At 38.6% G+C, this 11437-nt stretch overlaps 1 protein-coding gene and 1 pseudogene across 1 annotated transcript; one reads left to right on the top strand and one right to left on the bottom strand.

Moving 5' to 3' along the window:
- LOC114281196 (carboxylesterase 1 pseudogene) overlaps positions 1–447 on the top strand; it is a 1014-nt pseudogene extending 567 nt beyond the window's left edge.
- Positions 448–8693: 8246 nt separating this feature from the next.
- Positions 8694–11230, bottom strand: LOC114281210 (protein FAR-RED IMPAIRED RESPONSE 1). The gene is made up of 6 exons (XM_082885055.1): positions 10621–11230; positions 9466–10526; positions 9303–9383; positions 9060–9209; positions 8858–8896; positions 8694–8756 (listed from the first exon to the last, which is right to left on the bottom strand). Exons 1-6 carry the CDS (start codon positions 11228–11230, stop codon positions 8694–8696), a joined length of 2004 nt encoding a protein of 667 aa, XP_082741181.1.
- Between the last annotated feature and the right edge of the window lie 207 nt (positions 11231–11437).

Raw genomic sequence — 11437 nt, 5'->3', positions numbered from 1 at the left:
CGTGCAACCCAAGTTATTGATGATCTTCGGCCCTTGAAAATTAAAGGGTTGATTCTGCACCACCCGTTTTTCGGTGGGTCAGAGCGGGTCAGGTCAGAGCTTGGGTTGATTAAGGACCCGTTTTTGACATTATCCGGGACTGATTTTATGTGGGAGTTGTCATTACCCATCGGTTCAGATCGTGATCATGAGTATTGCAATCCAACGGTGGGCAGTGGGTCGAGTCAACTACAGCAGATCCAGTTGGCGGGTTGGCAGGTCTTGGTGACGGGTTGTAATGATGACCCGTTGATTGACCGTCAGATGGAGTTTGCAAATATGTTGAAGGAGAAGGGTTTAAGGACAGTGACCCACTTTGGTGAAGATCACCACGGGATTGAGCTATTTGTGGAGTCTAAAGCTAAGGATCTGTTTGTTATTCTACAAAATTTTATTACTTCATCGTGATTGGAGGGGAAGGTAGTTCATTTTAAAAAAGAAGAAGATAATTATCGAGTAATAAAGGTTGTACATTATACATCTTACTTGAAAACATTATAATAAAGATTGTATAATATTTTTAAAATTTCTTAATATTTACTGTGAGAAGTTTATATTACAATATATAAGAGTTTTAAAAATTAAATATTTTGATTTTTAAAAGTAAAAATTTTGTTGCAAATGATATTTAGGGATCAATTCTCATCGTCATGAGGATAGTCACTAAAAAGTCATCTTAAATAGTTAAAAATAAGGTTTTCAGCGACAATTTTGAAAATGTCAATAATAAATAAACTTTTAGGGATAAAATAATTTGGTCTGAAAATGATTTATTTTTTGAGACAAAATTTGTTCCCCAAAGGATAATAATTTATCACTAATGTTCAATTTTTGTTGCTAAATAATAATGACGACACTTTTCGCAACAAAATTATTTGGTCTCTAAAAAATAATTTTGTCCCTAAATTTTAGTTTCTAAAACCTTAATTTTTTGTAATGTTATTTCTAAAACTCTTGAATCAATAGCTCCTAGTTTAAATATATTGTTTAAGCCGAAATGACATTATTTGTCCATAAGGACATCCATCTATTCAAAACTTATCTATCTGTCTATTTGTATGAATATCCTATATCTATACACGTATTATCTATCTGTCCAATTATCTATTAAAATATCTCACTTTTTATTTAAATGGCTCTGTTTATTTATCTATATATTCAATGATCATTCCACAAATATAGAATATATATTTAAAAAGTTTCAAAATTACCCCACATTTATTTATTTTTATTCCAAACTTAAAAATATTCAGTCTAGTAAAGCATCTCCGAGAATTCTTTAAATGAGACTTGATATTATAGATAGTGTTATCATATTTTTAAAAAAATTAAGGCCAAGTCCAGGCCAAGGAGTATTCGGGGCTCGGGCTGCTCAGGCCCGGGCCTGGGCCTAGGCTTGGATAGGGTTTGGGCAAGTCTGAATATTTTTTTTTTAATTTTTCTATCAAAATTTTATTTATTTTTCACTAAAAATGACACTGAGTTTCAGATGGGCCAGGCTTTTAAGCAGGCCTTGAGCGGGCCTACAGGCCGGGTTAGGTTTAAAAATGACGGCCTAGGCCTAAGGTTTCGGGTTGGAATTGGGCCTGGACCTAACCAAACCAGGCCCACCCCGGGCTGCCGGCCATATTAACACACCCCGATCCACAACAATTTCTGAATAATGGAAACATGGGTTTTTGGCCCAAGTTGGTGCGCCTCAATTCTTTGGACCGAACTTTGGGGGTACTCTGGCCTATGGATCCATAATTTTGGAATTTGATGCCTGTACTGTTTGTTAGTTTTATCAAATTGCTCCTTGGTTTGCTAAAGTGGATCAGAATTCTCTGGAATGGATCTCATTATAATTGTATTATTGTGGTAATTTTGAAATTCATATAGGGTTTTAAACATCATTTCACTTCTCTTTTAACTCCAACAGTGAATTATATATTTTACTGATATATCTTCTTGTTTAAAAATATATATATATATATATATATAAATTATTGTAGAAAAATCATAACAAAGAAACTAAATTCTTTGAAAAAATACTAGCGGGTGCAGGTACGAGGAAAAAAGAAAAAGAAAAAGGGAAATGTTTGAGAACTCGAAAATGTTTCCCCCTAATCCCCCGAAATTTAGAAACGACGTCGTTTCTAACACTTTCTTTATCAGACTCCAAAACCCATCTCTGGCTACGCGCTACTCACTCTCTCCTCAGCTTCGAGCATCCTCTCTCCAGTCGACTCCATTGGAGCCCTTAATCCTCTCATCTTTCTCTACTCACTCTCTCTTCGAGCCCTTAATCACTTCCAAATCCTCTCATCAGCTACGGGTGTGGAGTCGCAGATCTGTGGACTCGCAGATCTTCTCTTCAGCTACGGGTGTGGACTCCCAGATCTTCTCTTCAACTAGAGTTTGTGTTTATATGTTATGTTGATTTCTGATTCTTATGATTGTTATGTAATTAATTTTAGGGTTTTCTTCTCTTCAATTAATTTTAGGGTTTTGGTTTTGTGTTGAATTCGTAGATGTTATGTTGATTTCTGATTGTTATGATTGTTATGTAATGCCCAATTTGTGATATTATTAGGGTTTTGGTGTAAATAATTGTTGTTGATAAGTCCTGCATAGTGTGATATTTATTAGGGTTTTGGTTTTATTGCCCAATTTCCGATTGTTATGGTGTAAATATTCTGTTTATATATATTCTGTTTAAATGCATTTTGTGATATGTGGTATAGAATGTATTAAACAGAATGTATATAGGTTTGAAAGGAAACCGAAAAGAGTAGAACAGGTTCAATAATGTATAAGAATGTATGAAATAGCATGAATTCCATCTACTTAATTTTGATATTTGGTATGAAATAGCAACAATCCCCCAAACCCAATTTTGTAACTATTTTCATTCTGTTAAGACTCAGATTCAGATTTGAACATGTTCTGAGTTAAGCATTTGATTCATTTTTTGTATCAAATGATTAGCTATTACTTCTATCTATTTACAAATTATATTGGTCTATATGCATATTTGATTTGTGGGTTTGAATTTTTTTTTTTTTTTTTTTGAGATCATATTCAAACATGGGTTTTACTATATCATTAAGTGTTTCATGAGATGATCTGGATTTGGTTTAGGAATAATAATTGCTACCACAAGAAATTTTAAATGGGTCTTCAAAGAGGAGATTAACTAGATTGGCATGTGAATCTGGGTTTGATTGTTGGTTATCTCTGGTGTGAAGTTTCAAGGCTCATTGGTGTTTTCTTCCAAATTCTGATATTGGGATGGGTTGTCGGTGCTCTAAACTCAATGCATGTTGTTGGGTTTCGGAACCAAACGGGCCAATTCATGAGGCAACGAAAGTTGATTTTGAGGTTTGGACATAGCAGTGCCTTTGGAAATGTTTGTTTTAGACACTGCAATTTTCTTTGGATTGAATTCAATTCATTTGGGTTTTTGCATTCAATTCATATGAATTTTGGAAAACTAAATATAAATTTTGGACATAGCTTTGTATGTATCATGTCTGTGTTTTCCATTCTGTATGCAGATTACAAAATGGCTTGTTCCTCTAGTAACAATAGCAACGTAAGATTGAAACGAAGATTGTGCGATTGCGGGATAACAGCTGCCAGGCACACTGTCAAGTCAAATCAGAATGGAAATAAAGGTCGTGTGTACTTTGTGTGTCCATCGAAATATGTAAGCAGTATGGAAATTTGTTTGGAAATTTATTAGCCTCATTTGATTAACTGATTGTCATGCATTGTAGGTTAGTGAGGAACACTGCAATTACTTCAAGTTTGCAGATGATAATGATGACGACGAGATCTTCAATGCTACACCTCGTACATCTATAAGAAGCGAAGAATTTAACGATCGAAGCACAAGGGTTTATGAGATGGATAATGAATTTGATGAGCATGGTAGAAGGCTTCGAAGGGTGGAGATGAAATTGAATGTGATGCTTTATGTCATTGTATTTTGTATTATTTTCTATTTTATAATGTAAATTACTAAGTTGATAGCTTTTAGGGAATTTGATGGATGTAGTTATGGACTTAATGGACTTGATGCTTTATGTCATTGGCTTTGGATCTTGATTTTGTATCTCACTTTCGCCTTTGGATCTTAGTTGATGTTACATAATCATTCGGTTGGATGTAATATGTGTGTGTTTAATCCGTGTGTGTGTTTAATCTGTACAAGGTTGGGATGATTCACCTTAGGTGTGTTTAATCTGTGTGTGTGTTGGATGACATTTGGTGACAGGTTGGGATGTAATATGTGTGTGTGTTTAATCTGTTCACCAGGTTGGGATGTAGGAAGAAGAACTTTTAACTGTCTGCTTGGTTTGTGAAAGGCAAATTTCTTCACCAAATTGGTTTGTGAATGGCAAATTTGTTCACTAATTTGAAACTGGTGTAGACGTCCCCGAACGCCCCGGGAGGAACGTGCTCCCGTTCTGTTCATTTGGGGTCACTACAGCTCAGGACTCTCAAATTGTCACGGTTCTAAGTCTGAACCAAAGAGTCCAAATCCGGCAAATCGTTTTGAGAAAATAGATTTTTGAAAAAAGTGCCAAACATGGACTGCTTTGCTAGATACAGAGTCGCCACCTAAATATTTTGTTTTGGGAAATTTAGGAAACCCTGACTCGTTGCCTAAGGCCACGTATCTGTCATCACCAAAGTTGCCTCGGCTCGGGAACTTGGGTACAATTGGGGAAGGTCACTTCGTGAGCACCCCCGCTCGCCCGATCAAAGATCGGCCTCTACTAACCACGATATCAAGTTTTGAAAACATTGTGTGTTCTTATTCCGGTTATTAGCCTAGATTACTATGTGATGCGCACAACATACAAGTATAGACTGGGTCGCCTGAATTGGAACAAAACATTTCACGTTTGTTTTTTGAAAGATGGTTTGCTACTCGCAAGTAGGCTTAAAATGCAGATTTTGCCACCCTCAGGTGGGCTTAGAAAAGATGGTTTTGCTACTATCTAGTGGGCTTAAAACTCACAGTTGATGATTTGTCCCAATCCAAATGACCCAATCACGCATATCGATGCATGATGGCCGAGGGGTTGAATTGTGCAACTCAATATGGAATGAATGCACGTATAAACACAATAAATCCTAACTCCATCATGAATAATCCGGAGTGTCGGTGACTTTAAATTGAGACACATTCCGTCACTCGGAGTACGAAATGCACCTCGTTTCCCGTGCCTGGGCTAACTCCTATCCCGAACACGATGCGATATGCATGATATGCATGAAATTCAATTAAGATACAATCCTAACATGCACAATGCTATGAAATGGCATACACGATGCACGAGGTAACATGGCATACACAATGCACTAACATACGGCCTAGCATACACAATGCTATGAAATGGAATGGCATACGCAATGCAATAATGGGCTTACACCAACATGATGCGATATGCATGATATGCATGAAATGCAATTAAGATACAATCCTAACATGCACAATGCTATGAAATGGCATACACGATGCACGAGGTAACATGGCATACACAATGCACTAACATACGGCCTAGCATACACAATGCTATGAAATGGAATGGCATACGCAATGCAATAATGGGCTTACACCAACATGAGAGAGCCTCAGCCACACTCACATAGGAGGCCATCAGATGAAAACAAGACAACTCGAGATGCGTGCACGTGTGCACGCAAACCGAGGACCGACCCTCAGGCACCGAAATGCCACTCTAATGAGACATGGAAAAACATGGAATATGATATGAAAATATGCAAAAATCAGTAGCAAAATGAGGGGCAAAACAGCCCCGAAACGAGGCGAAATGACACTCGATGCATGGAATTTCTCCCGAAATGCAAAACTAGGTTCGTGAAATGGCTTACAGCTATACAAAGCATGCATAATTGGTACATGGAATGAAAATACAGAAGCAAGGAAGCCCCAAAATAAGCATTTTTACAGTTCGAAGCATGGCCAAACAGTAAGCAAAAATGGGACTAAATTATCATACAAAGATGGCTCCGCAAGGGAGGCAATGAAGCAAGTGGTAGATCCAAAGCCCAAACAGAAAAAGACCCTTCTACAACACTGAAGAGGGACCAAAAATATGACTACTTACAGTTTATTGCAACCCCCAAAACAATATACAAGTATGCTCAACATGCCATGCAAGATAGGGCCCAAAAGAGGTCAAAACACAAAGTATACAAAAAATTCATCAAACAGCCAAAGACCCTTAATGAAACATGACAAGGGGGTCAAAATATGGCCACTTTCAGTTCAGACCAAGGTCCAAAAACAGAGACACAATAGGCTAATAAATCATACAAAAATGGGGACCCAAGAGGGGTATAATGACAAGTGGCACATGGAGGTCCAAAACAGTGATGAGCCCTTCTTAAATGTTGAAGAAAGGCTCAAAATAAGCTCACTTACAGTTTACATCATGCTCCAAAACAGATCACACGTAGGCTAAAAATACTATGCAAGATTATGGCATACAAGAGGGATAATGAAGCAAGTGCAAGATGGGGACCTCAAATGACAAAATTCCCTTAACGAAACATGAAATAGAGCTCAAATAAAGGGTACTTTCAGTTTTTTCCGGAGCTCAAAACAGCAAGAAAACTAGCTAGAAAAATGTTGCAAAATTAAGCTCAAAAAGAGGGAATTGACACTTACCCTCGAAGACCAACCCTTGGTTGCTTCTTGGCTTGAGAAGTGATGCCTCCTAGCTGCTGGAAAGCTCCCCAAGCTGCTGGAAATGGAGTAGTGGTGGTGATGCTAGGTGATGGTATGAAAATAGGGTAGGATTTGGGTGTTTTTTTGAAGGAAATGAGAGAGATGGAGGGAGATATGCATACAAGGCTCAAAGCCAATTTTTTCCAACCCCCAAGACCAATGCTGCCAGCCAGTTATCTAGACCAAAGAGAGGGGAAAAGGAGGGAAATAAATGGGGGGAAAACAAGCCAAGTTTCCCCCCAAAAGTTGTCCCCCCGGACAGAGATTTTTGGAGGGAAAAAAGTGTATAGCTGTAATGTATATGTTGCAAGGGTCATGGCCGGCCACTTTTTGGAGCTGCAGGTGGCCGGCCGGCCACCTCCCATGGCCGGCCGGCCAAGGGTCAAAAGGGGCAAGAATATTTAATGGCCGGCCACCACAAATTGGTGTCCTCCCAGGTGTTCTCAACACAACCCTGTAATTCAAAATTGGCAACTGTAAAACAGGAGAGAGAGTAGGCCACTTTTAGGAAGGGTTCAAAAGGGTCAGGTGGAATTACTGGTCGGCCACAAACTTTTAGGGTCCTCCCATGTGTGTACAACACAAATATGTGGTTAGAAGTTCAAGAAAATAGTCCAAGGGCGGTCAACATTGGCTCGGAAGTGAGAAAAACGGGCGTCGGGGGGCGCCGGAGGATATATAACTGGTTGCTGAAACAATTGCTGGCCTCCCACCCCTCCACGTCCTTCCTGGTGATCAAATAGAGGTACCTTCCAAAAATGAACGAAAACCGATGCAAAACGAATGTTCGGGGGGCCAGAACGCGCAGTTCGGGGCCCCGAAAACTGCCTGTTAAGCACCGAAGGTGGTATTCGACCACGAAGTGGGTCTCTCAGATCTCAGTGTCCCTCAAAAGGGAGTAAATATGATGTATGCCAGAAACAGGAGCAAACGGAGATGGTTAAGCGGTCCCGAACCGAGGCACACAGCCAACGGCTCCGAAAAATCGGGAACAGGGCTCCGAAACTGGCAAAATGGCCTACAGCCACAAAATGTAGCCCACGGCCACTGAGAGATGGTCTACGAGACCTCTCCCTCCCCTCAGGAAAAGAAACAGAGAAAATCGAGTCTGGTTCGCAAACCGAGGCAAGGCACAGAAGAGGGTTCAGAAATCCGGAGGCAGGGCTCACGGCCGCGACTCTGAGACTTCTAAACGAGCATAATATGCAGTATCACCGAGCGCTCAACTGGTGACGTCTGAGTCTTAAGGTCGGTCAAAAATGGGGTGTCTACAGCTGGTTGATGCAATTGAACATTCAAAAACTCAGGTGTAAAAATGTTTGTCTATGCTGATCAGAGATAAATGCACACATTACAAGCATGACCAAAAGTTGAGAGGAATTATGAAGAAGAGGTCTCAATGACAAATTCCATCTGAAAAAGAGAAGGTCAAGTTAATTTATTTTAAACTTAAATGTTGGTTTTGCTCAAAATTATGGTTATCAAAATAAATGTGTTGAGAAACCTGCTAAGTTTGACTGTGTGGACATAAACAAGAAAGGAAAAATACACCTTACTTGATGTGAACCAGTATAAGAACAACTATCAGTTTCCATGTCACCAACTGACCCCTTGAAGAGCTTAGGCAAACCAACAAATTACAATTCACATTCTGGATAGAATTCATATTTGCCATTCACAAACCAACAAATTTGAATTCACATTCATTCTAAACTGCACACAGAATTTTGTGACACAACACAAAATGTCCAAACACAGAATTTGTCACATTCATTCTGCTCCTTTCAAAACAGGTTCACAGAAAAAAATACAGATCTTCCAGAATCTGTTAAAACTTGTTAAAACCTGTCCAAAAAATTCAGAATCTGTTTCGTACATGTCCAAAAATACAGATCATACAGATCTGTTAAAACCTGTTAACATTCATTCCAGAATCTGTCCAAAAATTCACATTCAAATCTGTAAAAACCTGTTAACAGAATCTGTTTGAACGTACAGATCTTCACAGAATCTGTTTAAACATATTGATCTTGACATAATCTGTTTGAATATAAATACATTCTACAGAACCTGTTTGAACAGAATCTGCTGTTCAGAATCAAATATAACCTGTTAAAAACATACAGAACCTGTTTCAATATAACTTCTTCAAAATATAATCTGTTCAGCATGTGTTAAGAAAAACCAGTTCAAAAAATAAAATATCTGTTCAGCATGTGTTACAAATTCCATACTACGAAACTAAAAAAAAAAATTGAGCATTTGGATCCACATCTATATTGAAGTCGACAAAAGTTGAACCATCTATATTCGCCATTCCTGATTCACTCAAAGATGAGCTTCCAACTTTGTCTACCATTTGCAATGCGCTCTCTTGTGTCCCGTCCATACAAGGAAAATAGTAGGATTGAGCTTCCGGCACCTTATGATACATAATAACAAAATATCATTAATAAGTTCAAACATTTAAATAAATACCATACAAAACCAATTGAGTGGACCATGAAACACATACCCGATTGTACATATTATTTTCCATTCCATCCGTACAACCGAAATTCAACTTACGAGGTTCACATTGACCCATCTTACGACCCTATAGTAACACACATTGGTGACAAAGTTAGAAAAAAAGAAATTCAGAAATTTACATATAAGCAAAAAATTAAAAAATATACCTGCACTTTTGTTGCCTTTTTATTCTTTCCCTTTAACCGATTTACTATTTCGTCCACCTTGCTCACCTTCCGTTTCATACATGGACGGCCTCTTCGGCGAGCAACCAAAGGACTAAGCACCTTGCGAGTAGTACTACAAGGTGGCACATTACTGCTACAAGGTGGGACAGTACTACTAGAAGGTGGCATATTACTCGCACAACGAGATTCATCTTTTCTTACTCTTTCCTTGATTTCTCTCAACCCAAGTTGAATGGCTTTGTGTTTACCATCATTGTTGGAAGCAATTTCTATAATTTCATCCAATGTCTTGTGGTAGTTCTCATGTACCTTTGCATTGAGGCCAGCCCCGGATTTCGTGTATGTTGTTGGAATACATGTGTACCCTCTTTCCAAATCTTTTCTCCATCTCGACATAATGTACTTATTAGGAATCTCATATATGCTCCTCTCAATGAGCACACTAAGGGAATGGGCACACATGATCCCCCTAAACTCAAACCACCGACACACACATTGCATTTCAAATTCAGTTGAATTAAAGTAAACAAGAAATTCAACTTTCTTCATTTTCTCACCCACAAGCACAACTTCCTTGACATGATAGGTACAAATGGATCCCTCCTCCTTCACAAGATTCGCATGACAATACAGTAGTCGCTTCAATTCTACTTGAAGTTCTTTAAATTTCGCATTTGTGTAGGCTACACGAAATTGCTTCTCAAACTCATACACCATTAAACAATCATACAATCTGTCTCGCGATTTGAAGTCTGCTTTGGTCTCCTTCTCCACCTTACTTCTCAATGCATTGTCGTACTGTTCAACAAATTGCTTTAAAGTAGTCTTTGAGTTGACATAGCCATCAAAAACCGCATTCATGCTCTCACTTCGCTGTGTAGTTGACATGCCAGCCCAAAATATATCTTTCACATAGGCAGGAATCCACCTATGTCGCTCAGCATATAATACTCCCAACCACTCGTTGTCATGGAGGCTAAACTTTTCAATCATTGTTTGCCATTCCTCATCAAATTCATCTTTTTTGAAAGAATCATAGACTGCACTTTGTAAAGCGAATTTGATGGCTTCATATTTGGGAATATCCTCTCAATTTCTCAGGAATTTTCTTCATTACATGCCATAAACACCAACGATGTCGAGCCTCTGGGAAGACAATCTGTATGGCATTTTGCATGGCTCTGCACTGGTCAGTTATAATAGCATTTGGAGGAGTGGCTGACATACAATTCAACCATTCTTTGAATAGCCAAACAAAAGTGTCCGTGTTCTCATTAGATAATAGCCCACAACCAAACAAGATTGACTGTTCATGGTGATTAACTCCTACAAACGGAGCAAACGGCATATCATACTTGTTTGTAAGATAGGTCGTGTCAAATGAGACAACATCCCCAAATGCTTTATAAGCCGCCCTACTCCTTGCATCCGCCCTACTCCTTGCATCCGCCCAAAACAAGTTTCGGATGCGACCATCTACATCAAAGTCAATTGCAGAGTAGAAGTTTGAATTTTCTTGTTGCATCCTATGAAAATAAAATGCAACTGATTCGGCGTCTCCTACCCTAAGCCTCAATCTTCTAGCATTTTCAATGTGGTTCCTTACATCTCGTTCATCAAATGTTAATGCCTTATATCCCCCCGCTTCAACAACTATAGAATGAAAATTCCTAGATACCCCTATTCCTGCTTCATCATTTATTTCTAATCTTCTCTTCACAGGAGTACGAATCCTCTTATTCATTGGAAAATGGCATGAGTCGCTAGAAATTAAATCATGCGTATGGTCAAGCACAACTGTAGTTAACTTATATCTTCCATCCGGTTGTAAAATCGCTCTTATCCTAGCTTTACAATCAATTTTTTATGACAAAGATGGTTTCAGGGGGTTTACTTCTGATCTTTTTGTCCTCTTCTGCGCCCCAGTACATTCAATTCCAAAGTATTTCAC

The sequence above is a fragment of the Camellia sinensis genome, chromosome 8 (genome assembly GCF_055761805.1).
Source record: "Camellia sinensis isolate YWXY chromosome 8, ASM5576180v1, whole genome shotgun sequence".
Lineage (NCBI taxonomy): Eukaryota > Viridiplantae > Streptophyta > Magnoliopsida > Ericales > Theaceae > Camellia > Camellia sinensis.
Note: the sequence above shows the minus strand (reverse complement) of the source record. Positions and strands in the feature narration are given on the sequence as shown.

Coding starts and splice junctions, on each gene's coding strand:
- LOC114281210 (XM_082885055.1), bottom strand. CDS start 11,230: ATGAATAAGAGGATTCGTACTCCTGTGAAGAGAAGATTAGAAATAAAT. Junction 9,210..9,302: donor AAAATAATATGTACAATCGG/GTATGTGTTTCA, acceptor ATGTATCATAAG/GTGCCGGAAGCTCAATCCTA. Junction 8,897..9,059: donor TTGTCGACTTCAATATAGAT/GTGGATCCAAAT, acceptor TGTTTTTAACAG/GTTATATTTGATTCTGAACA.